This window comes from Sminthopsis crassicaudata, chromosome 5 (genome assembly GCF_048593235.1).
Source record: "Sminthopsis crassicaudata isolate SCR6 chromosome 5, ASM4859323v1, whole genome shotgun sequence".
NCBI lineage: Eukaryota > Metazoa > Chordata > Mammalia > Dasyuromorphia > Dasyuridae > Sminthopsis > Sminthopsis crassicaudata.
The window spans coordinates 155034982-155061830 of record NC_133621.1 but is presented as its reverse complement, the minus strand read 5'-3'; the positions used below and the strand labels follow the sequence as shown (position 1 = coordinate 155061830).

At 34.0% G+C, this 26849-nt stretch overlaps 1 protein-coding gene across 1 annotated transcript in view; it reads left to right on the top strand.

The window, feature by feature from the left end:
* Positions 1 to 800: 800 nt before the first annotated feature.
* Positions 801 to 26849, top strand: part of SEMA3E (semaphorin 3E) — a 352963-nt gene continuing 326914 nt past the window's right edge. Inside the window, exon 1 of the mRNA XM_074268509.1 lies at positions 801 to 1652. Within this exon, the coding sequence (XP_074124610.1) occupies positions 1541 to 1652 (112 nt within the window). The 5' untranslated portion in view covers positions 801 to 1540. The remainder of the gene's footprint in view (positions 1653 to 26849) is intronic.

Genomic DNA, 26849 nt, shown 5'->3' with positions numbered 1-26849 from the left:
ATTGAAAGTTGACCTACTGTGTTAAGTTTATTTACACAAACATAGTCTCTTGAAAAATAAACTAATGAAAGATAGAACAGTTAAAATCAAAGGTATTAAACTCAGTTTCTTTATGCTTGAATATATGTGTTTAATAGAGGCAAGATCTTTAACACAGGAGCAATAGAAAATAGAAATCAATAGAAAGAAAATACTTAACCAGAATGTTTATGTTCCTGCCATAATGTAAAGTGTAATGTATAATTGTATAATGTAGGATTAAACAAATGATTTGTTTCTGCTTAAGTTATAATGATTTCTATCAGTCAAACTTTTTTTTTTAGTCATAACATTGTGAGGTGATCATTGACTTAATAGATTTTCTTAACTCTGTTTTCCCTCTACAAAAATTTAGTTTGCTAAAATTCATCAGTACAGTCAAATTTAACCCTAATTTACAAGGATCCATATGCAAAGATGAAATGTCAAAAATTATGCTTGCTGAGAAGTGAAGATGGATATCAATTTACTTTAAGGGCTATCTTTAGGTTTTGCCTTTTAAAAACACTTGTTTGAGGTTTTGTTTTGTTTTTGTTTTGTTTTGTTTTTTAGCATCCCTTTCCCCCAATTCACAACTTTAAAAAATTACATATTTTTCCTAAAATTTCTTTTCCAAGAATCTCATCCCCACCCTTTTCATATTCATACCCTCCTCTCTAAAAAGGTGAATGAGGGCAAGGGTGGGAGAAGGAGAAAATTTAAAAAAAAAAAAAAAATCTTACATCTCGGGATTCTTAAAAAAAACCTAGGGCCACTAGCCGCAAACCAGGGAGGGCTCAGAGCCTCTGCTTGCTCGGCACGTGGACCAGAAACACTTCCTAGAAACAGCCAAGTATGAAAGCTGCCTCAACCCTCCCTGAACTTTCCCTGTAAACACAGCAGCTGACAGTCCTGCATCCCCGCTGGGTGGATCCCGCAACTCCGAGGGGGGAATGGCACTTCTTGTTTTTAATTAGCCAAGGTGAAAAGGTGAATTAAAACTGGCTGCTTGGCAAGCCGGAGCAAGGGGCTGACTTCAGAGGGGTTGTGAGAGGAGCCCCCAAGGAGGAGGTGGGGAGTTTAGGGAGGGGGCTCGCGGGAGTGTGCGTGTGTGTGCGCGCGAGTGTGCGCGCGTGAGACTGTGTGTGTTTGGGTATGTGTGTGTTTATATCTTTTTCTGAATGAACAGCCTCACAGAAAGTGACTGCAAAAGCAGTTCTGGGGAATCTGCAGACAGTTCCCGGGGACCGAGCGTCCAAGCCGAACTCCTCCCTTGGAATGTCCCTGTACTCCCAGCTTGAAAACAACTGTCCTAAGCGAGAGGGAGGCTTTCAGTGACATCTCCAAACACAGCTTGACAAATGACACTTGGGGATCGCGTTTTCTGGTGACAACGGACTCGGTCGCGTTGTGTGACAGAGCTGCTCGAGCTGCCCCTGGAGGAAAAGTAATCCGTCCAACTCGGACCCCCGGGGCCAAAGTGAAGATCAGAGGAAAGGGAAGCACTTGCCCCGGGAGAAGCATGGCATCCGCTGGGCACATCATTTTGGTGCTGGGAGGCTTGCTCCTCGAGTTTGGAATTGGAGGTCATGCAACAGATACCACCCACCCACGGTTACGACTGTCGCATAAAGGTAAGCCAATGTTACAGGTTATCATATTAAAAATAATAATAATAATAATAAAACTTTTGGAATGAAATATGATAAAGTCATCTGATAGGACATGTAAATGTCATCCCCCCAAAAAAAACACACCCTGAAATAAATGCAAAAACAAATTATTTTTCTCTACATAACACCTCTATTTTCCTTAATAGTATCACTAATTGATGTCATGCTCATCACACCTGAATATAGTGTAAAAAAGCTCAGCAGCTTAATGTTGTTTGTATCTTATAATGGGGTGCCTGGTAAATATTAGATTTTATGAATGAGAAAATTACTAGAAAAGCTAGTATATCTAAGTGCTGGAGCAGGTAGTGAATAGCCTTGTGATGCTAAATCGATCCAGTGGGCACTAAACATTTAAATGGCAATTTATGGTAAGGGGGAGGGGAGAAGGGGGATGGGACCCACAGAGCACAGCTGAAGAGAGAGAGGTGTAATTTTGCTTTTGTATATAATGGGAGGTGGGGAAAGGGAAGACTAGCATAAGTAGAATTCCAATGTAGAAGAATGATTTATATTCCAAGATAGCAAAGCCATCACACTGTAATTAAAATGACTGATTGCCAATAGAAGTCAATTTTTAGATTAAGTGAATTGGCTATTGAAGAATATACCTGTGTATGACAGGAAAAAAAGTGCAGTGTATGTAACCATTTTGATAATTAAATTGAGTAAAAATATAGGCCATTGCTTATTATTGTCTATTTTTAAAAAAATATTTGCTTTACTGGGGCCCCCTTCTTGTTAAGAATACCTAAGCAAATCTTCAGCAAAGGAATCCCTTTGGGCAATAAATAGCAGAATCCTAAATATTATGTTACCAGAAGGTTAGGTCTTATGTGAGGATCAGTTACAAACCAGCTTTATAATGCCCCGATGTTTTCTTTGTAATTAAATGGTTTTAGTGTTACCTATTTTTAAAAACACACTTAGAAAGTGACTTTGCTGACTTAGCAGAAAACTGAAATAAATTAGTAGAATAAAAGTATTTGTTCACACTATCCTCTAAGTCAGGTGCAATAATGATTATATAACAGCCATTTAAAATTGTGTAAAATTTTCAACTAAGTACCCTGAGTGTAGAGAGAAAAAAGAAACATGAGATAAAACAGGTTTAATTGAGTTAGAAACAATAACAATACAGTGGCTTCTTTGCTAGAGAAGAGAATAAAAAGGAAAAGTGTCAGAATATCATTGAAAATTGTTCTTTTGCTCCTATCTGGACTATTTATTAGACTAGGAGTTTGACTTTCTAGGATGCTAGCCATTTTTAGGAAATGCTTGAAATTATTGATGGTTGAAGTCCCTTCTAACCATAATTTTACTAATACAGGGTTAGCAGTTAGCATAATAGAAAGAATGAATATTAACTTTGTGGAATGTTTAAAATAGAGCATACATAATTGAAAAATAAAATATTTATTATTTTCTAAGGAATTATCTAATACTTATTGAGTTAATCATGATCAGATACAATTACACATAGAGCATAGAAGCACTGGAAAATGAAGAGAAGAATGGCAGAATGAATGAGATGAATAGAATGATTGTTATTCTTATGTAGACAACTGGATTAACTGCCAGTTTTAGCAGTCTACCATGATGGTAATTCTGTTATTAACTTTTTGTATATCATTGTTGGAATAATTGCTTTTCCACAGCTCAGAATCCATATCCATTTCTCTAAATGGTACACTTATTTTTCAGTAGGGAGCCTAAAATTTGTTTATAAGGAATAATAATGTTTTGATATAACCACATGTGGTTTCAACCGTACTTTATTAGGTTTTAATATTTATATCAGGGTCACTTTACCAATATACTATTTCCATCATAAAAATAGAGTTGTATTTATTGAGAGAGATACTGTGGTGTATATAAGTATATGTACTTAATTACAAAAGATATATGATTTCCCTGGATAACATTTTAATTCATTAGTGTCAGCTGGAAAATAAAACAGTGTGTGTTTGTGCATATATGTTTGTATGTGTATGTATTTGTACAGTGGCAGTATAGACATGATTGGACATATGCATAAAAACCATATATCTGAAGCTATTTAGTTGAGTAGTTTTCTATTTTACATGTAGAATTCTAACACAGAATATTCATACTGTACTATATTTCTGTGTAGCACAGGATGTTTCTATAATATAGATCTCTGTCACAATGAGAATATATAGTCCAGTCCCATCAAACCAATGTAATATCTACATATAAATTCCAGATCCCCAAAGATATCTATTTATCTCTATACATACACACATACACACACACACACATAGAACTAGATAGACGTATATGCATACACATATACATTCATATACATATAGAATATTTGATCAGTTGTTTTTTAGTCACAAACAACTCTTTACAAAAACCATTTAGGATTTTATTGGCAGAGATGATAGAGTATGTTTTCCATTTTCTTCTCTACTTCATTTTATAGATAAAGAAACATGAGCAAAAAGGTTAAGTGACTTGGCCAGGGTTATACATAAAAAGTGTCCAAGGCCCTTTGAAGTCCAAAGAGTAGTCTTCCTGACTCCAGACTCAACACTGTCCACAGTGCCACCTAGCAGCCCAAAGAGATTTTAGAGGTATTTAGAGAGGTTTGTATACCTATATACATATAGATATACATATTATATACATATACATGTATTATGTGGATGTATATATGGATGTGTGTATATATACAACTATAAGGTAATAAATGGTAAGTTATTTAAGAATTATTGAAAATGTAATGATGTTGATAAGATGATGATTTCATTAATGGGACATTTTTAACATACCTAATTAAGAATGAATGAAAATCTATTAAAGAAATAATTAGAACACATCCCTTAAATGTATGTATAAATGGGATTAGATATTTGAAGCAGAAAAGGATCTCAGAAGTTCTATAGTCCAACCTCCTCATTTGGCAGATGGAAATATATATTTGCCATTTTTGTCTAAGTGCTTCTAGAATATTCTTAAATCTTATCACTTCAGTGAAATTTATATGGCCTAGTAGTAATTGTGAGTGGTGAAGAAGGGAGATGGAAAGGCAAATGGAAAGGATAAGCAAGGGTTTGTCCATAACATCAACAAGACTTTTCAGGAGGTTGCCAACAATCAGTGAATAGTTGAATGGAATTTAGCTGTCATAATTTGATATGGGAAAAAATTGAATATGTCCATTTGTGGAGAAGAGGGAACTTTCCAGGTATCCCAGTTGCCACTGTTGCTCTTTTGTAAGCCAGCTGAGCAGTAGTATAAAGCTATCAATAGTAAACGTTTTTAGAATGTAGTGATTGGTCCTAAGGCATGTGGGTCCTGGAACATCATTTTAAAAGAAGAATGTCACTTTCCTGAAGAAGAAACAGTAGATGGCAGCCACAGAGAGCTGTTTGCAGTGGAGTGGCAGGTGGTGGCTACAAAGATGTAGAGAGAAGATGCAGATAAAGTGCTATGATGGCAGCAGAGGAGAGATTTTAGGAGTTTCAGCAGGTGTAATAGAAAAGTACAGGGGTAGCTTCAGCAACAAGGGAGTTGCAGGGCTAAAACATGAATCAAAATATCATAGATGTTGAGAGTTTTAGTAATTTAGGGTTTTAGAGATCATTAGGTTAATCTTCAGTTATAAATAAGGAAAACTAAGACCCAGAAAAGCAACACAAGCAATCAATCAATCAAATTGATTGGGTGTAAGTAATAATTAGCTGAACTGGATTTGAACTCAAGTTTTCTGAGCCTTCCACTCCCCCATTTCAGTTTGTCACTTTATTGTACTAATTTACTTAGCTTCAGTAGACAAAACAAAGAAACAAACCAAAAACTAAACCACTGACTACAGGAAGTGGGAGAAAAGGTCTTCTGGTAATGAACCCAGGTAGATCTCACTGAAACCCAAATCTTTGCATTTGTAACCTCAGTTTGTAGTCTAAGGCTTGGGCATTTCTCAGAAGGTGGTCCTAAAATTTTTCTCTCCTTACCTTTTTCTTCTTTTTTAAATTTCTGGAAAGCTCTACATTTATATATGTGGACTTCCAAATAATTCTATTGCTTTAACTCTTACCTATTACGTACTTTGCCCTTCTGACCCAATTAGTGGATATTTATTTAACTATTTAATGGATAGTTCTTGTCTGCACTATTAATAAAGCAGTTTACTGGGCATTTGAATTGTATATCATCTGTTCATTGAACTATAATGCATAAGAATTCCAAAGTGAGGGAAATATTTATTACACAGAGTTCTTGATTCCCCTTTGAAGACAGATTAGCTAGAGGGAGCTTAACAGCCATGGAGCTTTCTAGAGTCAGTAGAGTACACAGAATTGGTGAACCTCCAATGTATTTCTTCCCATTCTGAGTTGTTGAAGACATCCAAAACTCTTAGTTCTCAGGATAAGAGACCCAGTGAGATTCCTAAAAGGGGATAAATAATACAAGTATTCCTTGTCATATCAGGTCACGGTGCTATAAAAGGGAACACATCTTTAAGTGTTTATTACTTACCTGTTAATTAGAATGGGTTCAAGACTACAAATCTAGAGTCCTTATAATTGTAGGAACATAAACAGGAGATGTAAAAGTAAGTGGATTTGAAATGGAAGGAAAAAGAAATAATTATAGATTTAGTGCTAGAAGGAACATTAAAGGCAATTTAACCCAATGCTTTTACAGATAATAAATTAGAGGCACAGAGAAGTTCATTGATTTGTCCATAGTCAAACAAATAATATGTGAGAAAGTGCAGGTGTAATCTGGATTTTCTGATTTCTGAGCCAGTATTTCTTCTAGTTGACCACTCCCTACTACACATTCATTGACACTGGCCCTCCGTGGATGTTCTTCACACATGAAATTCCATCTCCCACTCAGGGAGAGAGGCTAAGTCTTTCTTTTTCATTTTCACATCCTGATTTTCTTCTAGCTTCTTTAAAAATCCTACTTTCTTTTTTTGTTATTTTTTGTTTTATATCCTATCTTCTAAAAGAAGACTTTCCCTGATTCAGTACCGTTCCCTCTCTTCTTTATATATCCATTCTATTCTTTATTTTTTATGATTTTTTTTTATATTTATAGAGCTTAAAACAGTGTTTGGTATATAGTTGGTGCTTAACAAATGTTGGTTGTCTGACTATGCCACATTGTCCTAAGGATATGGTGCTCTCTGTGTCTCTCTGTGTCTGTATCCTCTCCCTCTATTACTGCAGAAAAGAGAGGTAGAAGAGGACAAAACAGAAGGAAAGGAGTGAGGGACAAAGTAGAAAGAAAGGTAAGAACAGCTAAGACGATTGCCTACATATTCAGAAGTTGATAGAGGCAGCTAGGTTGCGCAGTGGATAGAGCACCAGCCTTGAATTCAGAAGGACCCGAGTTCAAATTTGGTCTTAGACACTTAACACTTCCTAGCTGTGTGACCCTGGGCAAGTCACTTAACCCCAGCCTGGGGGGGGGGGGAAGAAGTTGATAAATTAAATAAAAATTTTTCAAATTAGAATAATAACATACTATGATCTTGTTTTACTCTGTAGAGGGCCCTATGGGGGAAATCTGGGTAAGGTATAAGACCATTCAGCCCAGAGGGAACCTGCTGAAAATGTCTGGTTTGGTTCCCCACCTCCATTTGGTGCTCTCACTCTTCCTGAGAAGTTAAGGACCACCTGTGTTCTATTTGAAGCAAGGGATACTTACAGTAAAAGGCTTTTATATAGCAGGGTGCTTGTAGTAGCACTTGCTCAGAGTGATGTGATGACATAATAGTTCTCTAGTAGGCACATGCTTATTGTGCTGTAATGATGTAATCATACTGAGGTATTTAAGGGCTGAAAAGACTGGAAAGAAAGACACTCCATCTTTGACCATCCTGGTGGCTTTTCTATCTCCTTTACTCCTCCACTAAGACCAAGGCTGGTCCCAAGATCCTCTAGAGAGCTAGTCTGGACACTACATTTTGGTGACCAATGTGGGACACTATATGTGGTGATATAGAAGCCACCTGTCAGTGGCTGCTGGGAGTCTAACTCAGACAAGGAGATTGAGAGACAGTTTGGTTCTTTGATCTAGAGGTCAGACAATGCAACTGCCTCTCGGTCTCTTTATATCATCATCATCCTCTCACATGAAGAGATCCATTCTACAGGTCTGAGTTAGACCCCCAGCAGCCACTGGCAGGTGGCTCCCATATCACAACATAACTCCATCTGAAGATATATATAACTGTGATGGCTTAGTATAATCCCACTACATAAAAGGTATAAAAGGCTAGAAATTAATCTTCTTTATGGAAATTCTCACACACACACACACACACACACACACACACACACACACACACACACACATATATATATATATATATATGTGACATACATTTTGTATATGTTTATATACACATTTGTACATAGTATATACATATAAAATTTGGTGTCTTATATATATACAATTGCTTGTTCTAAATTAACAATAAATTAAGAGACATAAAAAAAATTATTGTATGTCCTTGAGTTTCCATTTTATTCCATATAGGATGTCAACCTATACACAATATATTGAAATATATGCAAAGTTTTTGCAATTAATTACCAACTTTGTTAAAATATAAAATGGGAAATATTAGTGAGGTAATATAATGAAGAATGGCAGATGATCTTCCTGTGATGAATCAATGTACTGGTAAAATAGCTGGAAATAAAAATTAAGTGTGAGAGCTGGTGAACTCAGTCACTTTTCATCAGCACTTCTGACTGTCTTTTCTCCCTTTTTTTCATGAAGTCTTTGTGAAGAGTGTATCCTGCTCTATAGTCTCATCTAGCTATAAAACCCAATGATTCCATGAGTGGAGAAAGAAATCCCCTTAGGTAATGGCACAGATAAATTGTTGGAAATCAGCCAAGAGGATGCCAAGGTAGGAGGCAGAGAATGTTGATCTTTAAGAGCATAGAATCCTATAGACCACCCTGAGTGCTATATATAGATTGTCATTTACTTTTCTTCCAGTTCTTATTTTTAATATGATTGATAATAATGTAGGAGTTAAGTAATTCATAAAAGTTTTTATGTTTATTGCTAAGACTTATTCATGTCATAAATATATACTTTTTATTTCCCTATTTTATGTAATCTATGGGATCAACTAGGTGATATAGTAGATGGAATGCCAGGTTTGGCGTCAGAAAGAGACTTACTAGCTGTAATTAGGCAATACACTTAAACCTGTTTGCCTCAGTTCCTCATCTGTAAAATGGGTTGGAGAAAGAAATGGCAAACTACTCTAGTACCTTTGCCAAGAAAACCCAACAAAAGGAGTTATGAAAAGGTGAACATATCAGAAAAATGACTGAATAACAAAAAAAAACTTTATGTATTTTCAGTAAATCACTATATATAATTAGATTTTTAAGAAGAAAGAAATTAAAAGATGTTTTCCTTATAGTCTAGAATGGCAATGCTGAAAAAAGGACTTTTCTGTTAGTTTAAAGACTGAGGTACCCTTTTTATATCCAGAAAAAAAATTAAAACTGATAAACATGACAGATATTTTTTCTTACTTCACTTTATGGTTTCTTGACCATAAATAGGGAGTAATCATATAGACACACCTTATTTACTTTCTATAATTGATTTCCTACCAAATCCCAGGAGCCTAGAATTTTGGGAAGAGAGTTTACAGAATAAGAGATTTATAAATGGAAATAGTTGTATTTTAATAGATTATGAAATGTACAGAGCCTTATGAAGTTAGCAGCAAGTGCAGCATTCAGATAGAGATTTTAAAATTTAAATCCTCTATTTCTTTTACCATTTATTGCTTTAATTGGGTGACATCTCTCTCCTCTCCTCTCTTCTCTTCTCCTCTCCTCTCTTCTCCTCTCCTCTCTTCTCCTCTTCTCTCCTCTCCTCTGCTCTCCTCTCTTTGTCTCTGTCTCTGTCTCTCTTCTGTCTCTCTCTGTGTGTCTCTCTCTGTCTCTCTCTGTCTCTCTCTCTCTCTCTCTCTCTCACACACACACACACACACACACACACACACACACACACACACTGAGCACATGGCATAATAATGAAATTACCTGTTTTTGAGTTGTGCCTTAATCCTTTAACCTTCTTCATCTATAAAATGGTAATAAAGATGCTTATAGTATGTATCTTAAAGAATTGTTATAAGATTGAGATGAAAATATTTATGGAAAAATGTTTTGAAAACCTTATATCTCTTTTTCCCCTTTCTCCAGTTGCACAGCCACCACCATTGTTCAGCTCTACCTTAAAGCTCTCCACAGTCTGGCTCAGTCTACCTTTCTAGACTTATACTCTTTTTCATGCACTTTGTGGACCAGTCAGCCTGCCTGATGCTCTTTAAATATAATATTCTGTCTTTCACTTCTGTGCTTTTTCTGGGATTGTCCTCATCCCTAGAATACTAATAACAATATTTGCAAGATGCTGACTAGGTGCTAAGGACACTATGCTAAGTGCTTTGTAATTATTATCTCATTTGATACTTTCACTTTTAGTGGTGGGTACATTATACCCATTTAACAGTTGAAGAGACTAAGAGATAAAGAGTCTAAGTGAGTCTCTCAAGTCACAAAGCTCAGTGTCTAAGACTGAATTTGAGTTCCATTTTTCCTGACTCCATTGTCATCTGGAATGCATTCACTTTGTCTCTTAAAATGTAGTTCCTTTCAAAATTCTGCTTAAGTACTTAGATATAGCCTTTCATGATCCCCTTCTCCAGCAGCCTTCATCCCCAGCTAATTGTACCTTTTAAAAATTACCTTATTCTAACTTTTTGCATGTATTTCTTTTTACATAAATATACATGCACATGTGTATGTATATATTTACATACACACATATATACATATATACACATATGCATACACTCATATTGTCTATTCTCCCTCTCCTACAGCCAGGATTGCTTGTTTGTCTTTGAAACCTCAGCTTCTAGCCCAGTGGCTAGCACATAATAGGTACTTAATTAAGGCTTATTGATTAATAACATTGATAATGATGCTGATTAGGTCACATTTCTTTAATGGGTCATTAATACAAACATTTCTGTCTAGAAAAACTATTTAATATGCACAGAAGTGACAATATAAACTTTATGAAATAAATGTTGACATGCTCTCAACTTTCTTCGAACTCTTCCCTAAAGATTTCTCCTTGTACCTGAGAGAACAAACTTAATAGGTAGATAAGACAAAAAGTCAACTGTCTCACATAGAGGCTCCTATCTGGCCCCTAGAAGCTTCAGGCAGTTGGGGCTATGTGTCATTCCCAAATGTCAGCATTTCCATTATTTTTGGTCTTTACCTAATTCAGCCTTCAAGCTTTAAAAGATCTCACTTTCCCAGACAACCCTGAGTACTGTGGCCTCTTCAGTCTAAGGGAAGAAAAAGTTCTAAGTTTGAAATATAATCATTCCATAAGTATTTATTAAGATCTGACTGTGTCAAGTACTGGGAATAAGAAGTAGTAGTTAAAAATAGTTTTTTGCTCTCAAAAACTTTATATTTTAATTGAGGAAATAACATTATTATGTTATATGACAACTAGTTTTTGATTGACTAGCTCCGCCAGTGGCTACTTGGTGGTTCAGTGGTTTGAGTGATGGATCTTATTAGTATGATTTGAGTTAGAATCTTGTCTCAGATCCTTACTAACTTGCCACCTAGGGCAAAGGACTTACCCTTCCTCTAGCTCTGCTACCTCATCCTGTAGAAGGAACAATAATAGTACCTACCTCCCAGAGCTAGTGTGAGATTAAAATGAGGTATCTGTAAAGTGGCAGCTAATTGGCACAGTGGATAGAATGTCAGGCAAAGAGTTAGAAAGACCTAAGTTCAAGCCAGAATTCAGACACTTACTAACTTTATGATCCTAGGTAAGTCACTTAAGCTTGTTTGTCTCAGTTTCCTCACCTGTAAAAAGCTGGAGAAGGAAATGGCAAACCACTCTAATATTTTTGCCAAAAAAAAATCTCAATGGATTGAAGAGTCAGACAAGAAGGAAAAAATAAACAATATTGTAAGTATTTAACAAGCTTTAAAGCACTATATACATTGTAGCTATTATTATTTTTGCTAAATAACTTTTCAGCTGCAATTGAAGTATTCCAATTCAGGGTTTGTCATATTGTATTACATTTATTGAAAGGTTCTTTCACTGAGAAAGGTTCCTAAGGGAATTGTTTTTACAGGCAACTTACTATATAACACTAGAAAGCCAATATTCATAAGATCTACATGTAAATAATCACAGAAGTAAACATCAGTTTACTATATAAAGAACCCAACAAAAATTTAGGCAGAGCTTCTAATGAAATACATGTAACTTATAGAATCTCACCCAACACATTAAAGGAGATCCAATGTTATAGTCTTTTTCTTATAGTACCTGGCATCCATGTGGAATTTTCCTTGTATTTGCCACTGACAAATACTGTGTTTGCAGAACACCATAACATCTGGTTAGTGAAAAGTTTCAAACAATGAGCTGAATTTTTCAGTTTTCATTTGGATGGTTAGCAATGAAGACTAAACACTTCTTAGCCATAGAAGGATCAGGGCTACCTTGGGATTAAGAAAAATAACAAATGGTATTGTTAAATCATTTCAGACAAAATATTTTGGGAAAATTTTAAAGTTATTTAATTTTAATGGGCCTAATTCTCCCCCCACACCTTGGATTAGTTTTAAAATGTATTTTTAAGAATGCTACAAAGGGAAGCATTATAGGACAAGGGAAAGGACACTGGTTGCAGATTTTGGGGGAAAAAAACTGAGCTCAGTTGCTTTTTGTGCTGCCTACCTACCTGATAATGGAAACAAAGTGTACTCACCTTTCCTTAGCTTCAGGTACTTTTTCTATAAAAGTAGGAATGCTATCTCATCTCTAATGATGTAGTTTGAGCACCAAAATGATGTGGGAGAGATAGACATCAGATGATGGCAGGCCCCAAAAGCTGGGATTCAGTCATGTAAGGAATTCATAATGGCCATTCTCTTTGGCAAAAGATAGATTTATTTAGGGTAATAGATAATAAATAATATATATTAATAAATAAATAATAAATATGAAATAGAGTGGAAGAACATATGAAAGGCTTTTAAAGAATAATGTTGGAAAGGCAAGTTTCCTAGTGGAACTTGTCATTTCCCAGGAGAAAGAAAACATCCCATGCGGTTGGGGCATAAATCTGAAAGGGACTTAGCACCCTAAAAGAGTTAGTTTTAGGGAGAAGAATTGTATTTGAGAAGTATAGTGGAGTTAGGAGAGATACCAGATGACATAGGAGAAGAGGAAGGGGAAAGACACTGCTATGCAGATTACAGTGGCAAATTAATGTAAAGGAAGGCAGCATTCATGGGATGGCTTATAAGTAGAATTTGTAGGGAAAATTTAACTTTAGGGACATGACTTCTGACAGGCCATGGCAAGCTGGATACCTCTACAGAGGGTGGGTCTCAGGGGTTTGACATAACTTGGATTTCATATGGGAGGATTTTCCCAGAAGGTAAGACCACGAAGCTAAACTGGAATTTTTTTTTTTTTTTCAATTCCTCTACTAACCCTATCTAATTCTGAAGACCTCATTTCTTCTACTCTAGCTCTTTGATCCTAAATGGTGAGTATGCAATCTATACACCACTTAACAATCTGTGCTATATAGAGTGATAGTTTTTAAGAAAATATATTTTAGCCTATAGTAGTAATTAAAATACATTTCCTTAGTAATAGAATATTACTTTGATATCTACCTAAGGTATATGATGATTGATATAATGATAACATCTGAACTATCCCCTTTCAGTACTAAATAAAATCTTTTGGTAGAATGAATATTGAATAAATGACCAAACCACAAACCTCCCAAAGTAAATGAAAATTAAGATAGGCAATATCAAAACCATTTAAATAAATTACTGAACCCTTCATCTCATCTGATGAATAAGAGTTGACACTTCTTATTGAGAATAGCTGGGAAGAAATGCTTCTACATTTGTCCATCTGGTTGTATAGAATTTTATAACATTCTAGTAGCAGCACTTAGTATGCGTGTATACCCTTCTGTCCAGACTATTATTAATGTGCTGGAGTGGTGCCATAAAGACTATTTTAAAGATGAGTAGCAAAACTGAAGAGATACTATCCGGAATGAGTTTATCTTCCAAATGGGTAATAAGCATGCAAATAAAACATCTTTGCTTCAGTAAAGAGGACTGAATGGATAATGTAGGGAAAATTTTATTAAGCATGAGTCCGTTAGCAAATACCTTCAAAATTTCTTGAGATATAAAAAAAAAAACGAATCTTCACAGGAGTTTCAATAGCAATGCCATTTCAAATATAAGAACAATTAGTCATTTATTGGCATTTCAAATGTTTTGTTACTTTTAAGCTTAATTTTACTGATATCTTTAGTTTTACCTATATTTTCCATTGAATCCTTCCCCTGTCCTCTCCTAGAGAGTTGTCTGTTATATTTATTTTTAAAGAGGAAGAAAAAAAATGATAGCAATTAACATCAGAAAAAGGCAGATATTATATGCAATGGCATTCTTTTCATTCAGTAAAGTTTGTTTGTAAACAAGTAGTATAGCTATAATAGGCAATAAATTATTAACTATAAAACAAACTATAATGTTAAATCTATCAAAATTCCTGGAAGTCTAAGAGAAGTTTTACCATCTGTGGGTGAACTATGTTTTGTCAATTCAACAGATAGAAGTAAAATACAACAAATTTCTAGGTCCTGTTTTTTCAGTTTTTTAGTTGTCAAAATCTCAGATTTTAAAGAAATTTAAAGCTCCTAGAGGAGGACAAAACATACTAGCAGATAAGATTAATATATTCTCTCTGATGCATCTGAGAGAAAAAACAAACTTATCACCATGATATTAAAAGTCTTTTGTAGTCTGATGGCATCTCTTTCCAAGTTTACTGAACAGTAGCTCCTCATTCATATACATTCTGTTCTGGAAAGAATCTACTTGATGTGCTATGGACTTTATAGATCAGTGTTGTATAGGTTGAATATCATTCCTAGAAAGTACTTCCTCCTCTTAAAAATTCTATCCTTTTTTTCTTAGTTCTTATACTACCTTCCAGTATGCATCCTTCCTGATTCGCCAGCTGATTTCTCTCTTCTCTTCACTTTATCATGTATATACTTATTTATTCAAATGCATTAACTAATATGAGAGAATTTAAGCTTTTGGGGTTTTGAGGGTGGGACTGAGACTAATTTTTATTTTTTTATATACTTAGCACTACCATGTTTTCTTTCACAAAGTAGGCAACTTTATGGCACATATTAGGTTCTAGTAAATATTTTTTGATTGATTATGAATCAAATCAAACTTATCAATAAAAATCAATAGTTTTGCTGACCTACTTTGGCCCCTTTTTAATACTTTGTAACATTGTAATGGCATATTGCTGTGTTATAGGAAATGATAAGCAGAATAATTTTAGAAAACTTAAAAATACATATACATATTGATGAAAAGTGAAGGAGCAGTACCAGGAAAGCATTGTTTGAAGCAAAATTATAAGATAAACAATTGTGAATGACCTAACTATTCTCACTAATAAAATCATCCAGCAAAATTCCATACTATTTAAAATTTTCTTTTCTTTTTTATGTTCAAGTTTTATTCCAAAGAATGACTAATGTGGAAATGTTTTACATAACTGCATATGTAAAACCTATATTAGATTGCTTATGGTCTTAGACAGGGAAGAAGGGAGGAAAGGAGGAATAGAATTGGGAATTCCAAACTTTTTTTTAATGTTAAAATAATTTTTGTTTTATGTATAATTGGATAAAATAAAATATTATTAAATTTTTTGTTACACAGAATGTCTCATTAGTTAGGGGAGGAATATATTCAAAATTAATGTGATGTAAAAACAAAATGTATTAATAAAAATAAAACTTTAAAAATATTTAAAATGCTTCTTGAATTCAATTGCATAAGAAAGAAAAAGAGATCTAGGCAAATTTTTCTTGGAAAATTTAAGATGAAAGTGAACACTTTCAAAAGTAGAAGATCAGAGGTTTCACATAGGAAGTAGCACTTCAGTTAAATCCTGAAAGAAGAAAAGGATTCTTAAACAGAGAAAGAGCACATTCCAGGAAAGAGGGAAGAAGTAGAAGACTGTATTTGATATTCAAGAACCAGGTTTTGGTTAGAGGGTAGAATTCATGAATGGGAGTAATATGAGAAAGGTAGTTTGTAGTTAGATTTCAGAGAGTCTTAAGTGTTTCCTACAAATCCAACGAGTTTGAATTACTTGTCAGAGACAATAAAGGAACTATTGAAGATTTTTCAGTAAAGTATTAACATAAATCTATGAAAAAGTATTGGGGGGGTGTTTGTGAATATTGATTAGGTTATCATGTCAGTCTGTACATATCCCATTAAGAATCAAAAAAATATGAGTAGTTGTAGTTGGTGATTCTTTGCAAGACTGAGCATGGAAACAGCAACATGTTGATACTATATTAGTATATTAGCAGGAAAGAGATCTGTTGGTTTCTTGAGGCATGTGTCTAGGATGTAATGATAGAGAACATGAGGCAGTATAATATGAAAATAGTGTGCCTGTAAAGTCAGAGGACTTGTTTTCAAATGCTCTATCCCTATTATTTTTTTAATTCTGTGACTTTAGACAAATTAATTAGGTCTCAGTTTCCTCATTCCCCAAATGAGGGGTTTAGGTATAATGTTTTTGAGGTCCCTTATAGTTATAAAGGTATGATCCAGTGCTGTAAAACATATCTCACCATGCCAGAATGTTTGAGTGAATTTAGTTTAAATTCAATAGGATAAATATAAAGTATTCTACTTCTGGCAAAAAGTGGACTAAGATACATTGTTTATCTGAAAAAAAAATCTGAGGGATAACACAATGGTATAATATAGTCACCAAAATACTACTGTAGCTTTCAGTAGAATTAAGTGAATCTCAGTATTTTGCATCAAAGTGCTGATAGTGCTAAGATATTCAGTTATGGATAGTATATCTTAGGAAAAAGATGGAAAAATGGCCCAGCTTTAGAGGAAGGCAATCAGGATAATGAAAGGTTCTCAGCTTTGCCAAATGAGAATTGGTTGAAGGAACAGAAGATTCTTGTCTGGAGAAGCAAAAAAGTGGAAATGAAACAGGTATCTTCAAATATTTGAAGAATTGTAATATATATAAAACATTAGACTTGTTCTGTTGAACCTGGAAGGTAGAATTAAAATTAATGAGTAGAAGTTGCAGGAAAGCAGATTTATGCTTGATATAAGACAAAAGTTCATAACAGTTATTCAAAAGTGTAATGGGTACTTTTCGGAGTCCTATTTAAGGACAGCCTTAATGATTATTTTCAGGTATATTATAATCCAACTAACTTTAGATTAGATGACTCTTTAGATCTCATTAAACTTAGAAGTTATATTATTCTGTGATTGGACAATTGTAATATTTGGGCTAGCTTTCTGGAGGTCCTCTGGAAGGCTTTGGTCTTAGCAGGAGAGACACCAAGAGAATGGACAAGAATAGAGTCCAAAGTCTTTATTGTCTTTTACACAGTCTGTGTCTGTCATACTCTGACAGTCTCAACCAGTCTCCTTCTAAGTCTGACTTTGTCCCCAGTTCTCTTTAAATACCCTTTTACAATTACATCATTACAGTATACTGAGTATAAGCCAATCTAGAGTGATTATATTATTATGTCAAATTAGAGTGATTATATCATTATACCATACTTTATATTTGTGAACTAGAGCACCATTATCTCATCAATTCCATTGAGTTAACACCTTACTTTAAGTATACTTCTTCCAAGGATACTTCTCCAAAGTTCTGCCTTTATAGAAAGTGAAGAAACTGGAAGCAGTAATTTAATAATTCATTTGAAAAAATCCTGGGAAGAGGTAATGGAAGCCTGAAAAAATGGTGCTAGCAATATGAGTGTAGAGGTAAGAGATGACAGAAATACTATGGAGGTAGAAGCAACCAGATTTAGTAATTGATTGTTCTTGAAGGATGAAGGAAAGGGAAGAGTTTAGGTTAGGAAGATATAATTGAATGGATATGGTGTCCTCAACATATATGGTGTCGTCAAATATACTTCTCTATAGAGAATAGAGAATAATAGATAATGGAGAATAGAGGAGTTTAGATGAGGGGAGGCAAGGGGAAAAGTATATGTTCATTTTGGGCATGATAAATTTGAGATGTTGGTGGAACATCCAAGTGGAATCATGTAGCAAGTACTTAGAAATGCTAAACTAGATATTAGCACAAGTCACATAGATTTTTAAAGTATCTACACAGAGATGACCATTTAATCCAGTGCATCTAATGAGATCACTGAGAAAACATGTAGAGAAAAGTAGCCCCAACACAGATCCTTAGTTAGGGGATAATGATGAATGAGTGAAGGAGACCAAAAAAGTTGTCTCAAGGCATGACTAGCAATCCCTCCTATTTCTTTCATAAATATATTCAGTGTTATCTTGACTTTTACTTCTCATGAAAGTTATTGTTTCCAAAATGCTGTAGTTGGTTTTATGCCTGCCATGAATTTCTCCATTTACTTTAGTGTTACCTGTAATTTTGATTTTTTTGAGGTCATAATTTTTCATGCTTTTCAGGCATATAGAGAAATTGGAAGAATATAGATGTTAAGGAGACAGGCTTTTGCAGCACTTAATATTTATTATCACTGAATGTTCCAAATGTGATGAAGCTTGAGTCTCTCTTTCCTTTCAGTTCTATGTCCAGCTCTTTGTCCCTCAACAGTAGTGTATAAAATATTGGATTAACATATTGATGAACTAGCACAAAGGTCTGCTTTCCCAGTTCTGTGAGATTTTATTTTAATCCTTTTTACCCCCTTACAGTGAATAGTTAGATCAATTTTGAATTAAGGTGGATTTCCTTTAGGCTTTGTTGTGTTCTGGGACTTGATGAAATTAGTACAATGTTATCTTTGAATCAGATCATTTGGAGAACCTTACCATAAATAATGAATCTTTCCTTTGTTTGCCCTTTTCATATGATTTCTTTCATAATAATGGAGAAAAACAATGGTGAGCATATGTCTCCCTTTTTCGTACCTCATTTGATGTTCAGACTCCATGGATTGTTCAACGAAGTTACTTTCATATTTGCATCTATTATTGAATAACATGTAATTTTAATGGATGCGTGGGAGACACCTTGTATGAGAACAGCTTTCAAGACTATTTTGTTTTCCTACAGAATTATTTTTTAATTCAGAAATGCTTACAATGAACTAATTTGCATAATAAATTTTATTGATATCTTTTAGTTCTATATCAACTAAATTTTCCCTGTATCTCTCCATTTCTCTACTTCCACCCTCTCAGAGAGTCGTTCCATATTATAAGAATTTTTAAACTAAGAAAAAGTAGGATGTGAGAAAAATAAATCAATAAAACTCAATACATTCAGAAAGTCAGACAGCATATTCAGTGTTCCATACTAAGAAACCCGTCAACTCTGCAAAAGGATGGGAAATGATAGGGACAGGAAGTGTTTTGGCTTAGCTCTTTTTAGGACCATCTTTGTTCTTTGTAATTTTGTAATGTTAATTTTTAATTATTCTATGATTTTCTCATGACATTATTGTAGACTTGATATATACTGTTTTGTTTTTCCTGTGATTCCTTGATCTAGCAATATTTTATGATCTCTATATACTTTTGGTCATTTATAGGATCTTAAAAGTGCCATCTCCTGTAGAACACTTGTCTTTGAAAGGATGCTTATCTTTGCCTGTCTTTTTGAATTTTTGCTAAAGGAAGAATCTTAAATGATGATATCTATAAGCAAAATTTTCTGATGATTACATACTTCTCTTTGCAAACTGAGAATATATAGTAATTCTTGTAGTGATCAAAATATTATTTCTCATGTTTATAGATTAGGAAAAAATTAATATGACTTCCTTAATTATTTGTGGAAATGCTGCTTCTGATAATGCTTTAAATAGATGAAAGAAGAAATGGAAATGGATTGTACATTTACATAGTTAATTCCAGCAGGAAGAAACCTTCTCTGCTGGTGTAGATTGGTACTTTGTATGTTATGGTTTTAGAGAGCTGCCTCAAAGATTGAGGGGTAAAATGATTTGCCAGAATCATCCAACCAATATGTGTGAGAGATGAGATTTGTGCTGAGGCTTTCTTAGTTGTAAAGCCGGAACTTCTTTATGCCCTCTTTAAGCTTGCTCATAGCTAAAGAGATATACATACACATAAACTACAGATAAACTGAATGCAATGTTTAAACAACGTTCTACCTGCAAATTGAACCGTTTTTTTTCCCTGATACTAAAATACTTAGCAACAGGCTTTTGATTAATGTAGCAGGTAAAAATATGTATAAAGTTCATGCTTCCCAAAGTGGGAAGTGTGATACAGTATCAAAGAAAGTGGTATTGTGCCTGTCTGCTACCCAAAAGCAATAGAGGGTTAAGTACGAAGGCAAGTAGAAAGGAAGGATTTCATTTCCTTCTCCTATCATCTTTCTTTCTGCAACTTTTAGATATGATGCACTTTAAATAAGCAGCTGAGCCTCCAGGCTTCCTCCTCTATAACTCATCAACTAGATTCTTTCACACTATAATCATTGTTTTCTCTTCCTGGCTAGTTTTTGAGCCACCTGTCCTTTCTGGGTTATCACCTCACTGCCTTCCCTCCCTTCTTATTATCACCTCTTTCCTTGCCAGCTTCTAAGTGTTGCCACCCCTTCTCTTCTTTCCCTTTTTCTCTGCTTGAGCTGTTTTGTTGCCCTGCCTGAGGCCAGAAGTGAAAGAATAACAATCAAAACAGAAAAAAAAAGGAAGACAATAAAAGGAGCAGATTTATTTTGAATGAAATTATAATGATGTATCTTACCACTTAAATGTTTCTAATCTATAAATTCCAAATAAAAGGGAGATATAATATTTTTAGCTTTTTGTTTTCAAAATATATGTATTGATTTCAACATTTACCCTTGCAAAACCTTGTGTACCAAATTTTTTTCTCCCTCCCTTCCCCCATCCCTCCCTTAGTCAGCAAGCAATCCAATATATGTTAAGCATGTGCAGTTCTATACATATTTCGACAATTATCATTCAGCAGAAGAAAAATGAGATCAAAAAGGGAAAAAATGAGAAAGAAAACAAAATTCAAGCAAACAACAAAAAAGGTGAAAATACCATGTTGTGATCCACACTCAGTTCTACAATCCTCTTTCTAGATTCAGATGGTTCTCTGCATCACAAGATTATTGGAACTGGACTGAATCACCTCATTGTTGAAAAGAGCCAAGTTTGTCAGAATTGATAATTGTATAATCTTGTTATTGCGGTGTACAAAGGTCTCTTGGTTCTACTCACTTCACTCAGCATCAGTTCATATAGGTCTTGCCAGGCATTTCTGAAATCATCTTGCTGATCTTTTCTCATAGAACAACAATATTCTATAACATTCACATATATTCATAACTTATTCAGACATTTTCTAACTGATGCACATCCACTCAGTTTTCATTTCCTTGCCACTATAAAGAGGGGTGCTATAAGCATTTTTGCAATGTGGGTCCTGTTCCCTTTTTATGATTTTTTTGGAATACAGATCTAGTAGAGACACTGTTGGATCAAAGAGTATGCACAGTATGATAGCCCTTTAGGTATAGTCCCCAAATTGCTCTCCAGAAAGGTTGGATTAGTTCACAATTCCACCAACAATGTATTAGTGTCCCAGTTTTCCTATATCCCCTCCAACATTTGTCATTATGTTTTCCTGTCTTCTTAGCCAATCTGAGGTGTCTAGTGGTTCCAAAGAGTTGTCTTAATTCCCATTCCTCTGATCAATAGTGGTTTAGAGCATTTTCTCATATTACTAGAAATGATTTTAATTTTATCTGAAAGTTGTCTATTCATAACCTTGAGATATAATATTTAACTTTTAGTTTTATATTTAATCATTTTTTAAAGGCAAAAAGTTATTAGGGTAGAGGAATATAAAGAAATCTACTTTGATCAAGTAAATAGTTAACCCAGCCTTCCAGTACTTCCAGTGTTGATAAATCCTGTTCACAATGGACCATCTCTTGCTAAAACTTCAATTGATATTAAAAGAGAATAGGAAAGTGAATAGAATAGACAGATAAGACCCTCAGAAATTTTCAGTGGTTAGTTGTGGTGGAAGCAGTGTTAATGATGGTGGCAATGGTGATGGTGATGATGTGTGTGTTTCCTCTCTCTTCTGGGTGATACTTCTGGGAAATTTGTCATTCGAGAGCATTCAAGCTCCCAAGCATATTCAAGTATATCATGATTTGCTGTGAGGTCTGCTATGGCACATGATCAAGTTCAGGACTATGTGAAAGCTGGAAGAAAGAAAATATATGGAGATTTATTGCATAGATATTATACATATATATATTATAATTATGAAATAATCTGAGCAATGATTTAGCTAGAGACACATTTGATTTTACATGTTTTAGAGCATGATGTAACACTAGAAAGGATTCATGAATAAAGAGATTAATGAAAGTAAAATCAGTTATTAAGCACCTATTATATGCCAGGTATTACACTAGATACTAAGAGTACATACACACAAATGAGACAGTCTTAGACTTCTAAGAGATTACATTCTAATAGCAGAAGATGACATATTAGAGGAAAGTTGCGGTCCAGAAAGGGAGTTATTTTATGGCCACAAAGAAGGCAAGTAGTGACATAGGACAATCTATTGTGGTGCCTTTAGCTTTTTAAAGGCTTATTCTGTCAGAGCTCTTTCCCTTTGAAGAGTAAACTAATAAAGAAGGTTAGGATTTTATTTTTTTGTTTTGTTTTGTTTTTCTGTTTTGTTTGTTTGAGAGATGTGGGAAGACTTCCTAGAAAATGCTGGTTATTGCAAAGACAGAAAAAAGTCTAATGATTTGATTTACCTGGCAGTTTTCGCCTGACAGTGTTATCTCTACCTAGATTTAAGTTTGGAATTCTAAAAACTTGTCTTTGCCAATAGTTTTCAGAGTGTTATTCTCCTCTTGTTTTTAAAGGAATATTTCCATCTGAAAAAGTTCAAAATTGTCACTATTGAATTGGGGGGGAACAAATTTAACACCTCTATTAGTACACACAGAGAAAACAGTCTAGAGTCTAGGAGGAGCTGGGGTTGAGGCAGGAAAACTGAGAAACCAGAATAGATATAGCCAGGCCAGATTTCCTCACAGTGGGTAAATTGAATCAGGTAGAGTACAGCATGTGTTAAGTATAAGATGGTCGAGAAAAAAAGTAGAACGAAAAATGTTATCATCATTATTGCACTAAATTATACAATCTTCTTAATTTTGTTTCCTTTATTCTTAAGTGAAATAAAATTTGTCAAACTAAATTAAATTGCAGGCTTCTTTACACAGTATTTTCATGATGTACTTCATCTGAGCTCCTATCATTCTTATTATTTATACCAGATATTTTATCTTTTATTACAGTATTTTAATCACTTCATAAACTATATCAGGAATCTAACTAAATTATTATCTTCTTGATATCATGAGATGATAGAGACCCATTATATCATCCAGATGACATACTAGAAAGCTGGACATTTTATAAGCCTAAATAGATATTTGTTCACTTTAATTCTTAGTTGTGGAAAGTCACTGTCCAGATTTTAAAGATTTGTTTCATTTTTATAAGTTCCACAATCAGTATTAGATAAATACACTTGAAGACTGTGACTTATTTTCTGTGCAGTTATAATTAATTTTTCTCACTCTTTCCTACTTCTTAGAAGCTTATTTAGGAAGACATAAGAACTTCAGTGGAGAGAGATAAACTTGACTTTTTATACCTTCATATTTAGTCTCCTATTTTATCCTGCTAATTTGAGTAGAGATGTACAAGTCTGTGATTCATAACAAGTTAAGTTCATTTTAGGATGAATATTATTTATGGCATGGGTTTCTTCTATTTGGAGTTTGTCATGTCATCAAAATCACCAAAATCACAGGCTTAGTCCCAATCCATATCTATATTAGTTGTGATGCTGAGTAACCCAAATCCCCCCCCCCCCGCCCCATTCCTCATCAGAATCCCAGATTCTGATTTATGTGAATTCTCATGGCTGGACACAAGAGCATATGCTTTTCTCTTTGCCTCACTGTCTCACCTGTCATTACTTTATATAAAGCTTACATATAAGTTATACTTGATGCACATCTAGTTTTCTCCAAATGGATAATAGACTCTTAACTCCTGTATAAGCAATTAATGTATCCAAAACCATCTGATGAGTAGACTTTATTTTACCTCAAAGAACATATAGCAGACACAGAGGACTTAGAGAAACTCATAAACATACATGAACATAGGAAACACTCAATTATCCAGTAGTTTCCTTTGATAGAAAATGGAACTTCTTATCAATTGACCACCTTTTTCTGGTAACTCTCTGTTCTTCTCAACTAGTATTCTGTAATCCTTCCTGAACTCATAGTGACATTTTGCTCAATTCTCTCAAGCAAGCAGATGTCAGAACTTCAGAACAAGAAATTCCCTTCCTTTTGAAACTTACTAATACACAGGTGGCTACTGTGTGCCACACACTGTGCTAAGCCCTGGAAATACAATGCCTAAAATAATGACTTTTTCACTTGTCTCTTCCCTTTCCTCTTTCTGATACTACTCACAGCAGAAGTCTTTCTGCTCTTCTTATGACCTTCATTTTCTTTGGCCATTTCTACTTTTGTTATTATCTATGCTGTGCTGTAAGGTAGAAAGTTAGCTTCTGAGCTCAGCTCTGTGCCAGACCTTGAAAACTATTCATTTCTGTTCACTTTCCACATGGTCAGATAGTGACTAAGGATCATATTATTTCTGATTCAGTGACAGAATCAGTTAAAAAAGGCAGCACAGTCATGAGTTGGCAATATGAAATGTCACCTTGGAGATACAGAAGTATGTAATTTTCCTCTGCGGGAACTTTGAAGACATTTTACCTTTAAAAAAAATAGTGTTATGTAATGAAAAGATTATTTTACTAGGAATCTAATGATTTAGATTTCAGTCTTAACTCTGACACATGTATCTATAGAAAAAATTATTTAGTCTTTCTAAGCCTCCATTCTCTTTATCTCTAAAATGGGAAACTGGTAAAAAATACTTAAGTTACCAGCCTCTCAGGATTTTGTGTGGAAAGTGCTTAGTAAACCTTAAAATGGCTGTAATTATTATTATTAAGAACCGTCCTTTTATGACTTTGAGTAACCAGGCTTTATATTACTTATGTCAGTTTCTCCACCCTCTTAAGTCTACCCAATGATTTCATCTGTACTTCTTTTAAATATAAAACTCATATGAATAATTATATTTCATATGAAAGGAACTGATTTCTTTGATCTCTGATTAACTTTATTTTCTTACTACTACTGGAGGACTCTATTACATGATGTTGGACTTTTTTCCCCCCAATGATTCTGATTAAGTCATAGATTTTATGTTTATGAAATTTATAACCCATCTTCTGTTCTAATTCTCATCTTAGTTGAGCATTGCTTATTCAATTTAGAATAAAAAATAAATGAAAAATATATTTATAATTCACCAAAAAGTGAAGTATGTTAATTAACTGAGTAACAGAATTAGAAGGAATTTTATTAATGATGACAAAGAAAGAAATTTAATAAATAAATATAAAATCCTGTATTTATGTTTGAAAATGGGTCAAATGAGGCTGATCAGCAGACTCTGAAGATCTCAGGATTTCAATGTACTGCAAGCTTAATATGTATAAGTCATATGTATTATAATATCAAAAAGGCATGGATGGTAGTGGGAAAAGAATGTGTCTATAACAAAGGTGTTAATGGTTTCACTGGATTTTGCTTTATTTGGCTCATATGTTTAAGATTGTATTTAATGTTGGAGTATGAAATCTAAAGAAAAAGAATCAGTAAGAAGGAGACTGAAAAATATTACAATGAACTATAAAACCAGCTTCAAAAGCCTCCCTCACAGAGACTTGGATAATGCTAACTATATCAAAAATTTTTGAATGAGTAACTGATCCTAGAAATCCACACAATATTTATTGATAGTTCCTTCTTATCTTACCCTAATAATAATCACTTTATGTTTTTTCTAATTTCTAGCTTAAATCTTATTAATAATCTTATTATACTCATGAGCCAATCTTAGAAACCTCTGAAAATTTTAGATCCTTCTATTTATAATGTTTACAAAAGATGTCAGCCTCAATATTTTTAATTAGGTGTAGTATAAATATATATATTTAGCAAACTAATAATTCAAAACTATTAAATATGTAGCAAAATTATATTTGGACTCTGAATAACTACTTTAGCTTAATTATCTAATGAATTTACTGAACAGAAATGCCATATTTCCAAATTAAGCATAGAATTACCTTTCAAAATAAAAATAAATCTTATTTTTTTCAGATTATCTACATCTCTATGTCCTTCCATTAATAATCACACTTAGACATTTATTTTAAAATCTAAACTGGTACAGTGCAATAGAGTGTTGGATTGAAATACAGAAGACTTGTGTTCAGGTTTTGGTTGTGGCATATATCACCTTGAGTAAATCTTTTGCTACCTTGGGCCTCAGTTTCCTTAACTGTAAGATGAAAGAATTGTGGTAGATTATTTCAGAGTTCCTTTTCATATTTAAGCATATTAAAATAAAAGGCCAGTATTAAAGCAACCAGATTGATTTTCATGTTTAGCTTTCTCATTACTTTACAGTCACAGCTTTTAAGATTGAAATTGATGAAATCAAATGGAAATTTCTTGCATTAGTTTTTTTTTTAATTTTTAAATTAATTTTATAATTATAACTTTTTTTTTGACAGTACATATGCATAGGTAATTTTTTACAACATTATCCCTTGCACTCACTTCTGTTCTGAATTTTCCCTTCCCTCTCTCCACCCTCTCCCCTAGATGGCAGGCAGTCCCATACATGTTAAATATGTTGTAGTATATCCTAGATACAATATATGTGTGCAGAACTGAATTTCTTGTTGCATAGGAAGAATTGGATTCAGAAAGTAAAAATAACCTGGGAAGAAAAACAAAAGTGCAAACAGTTTACACTCA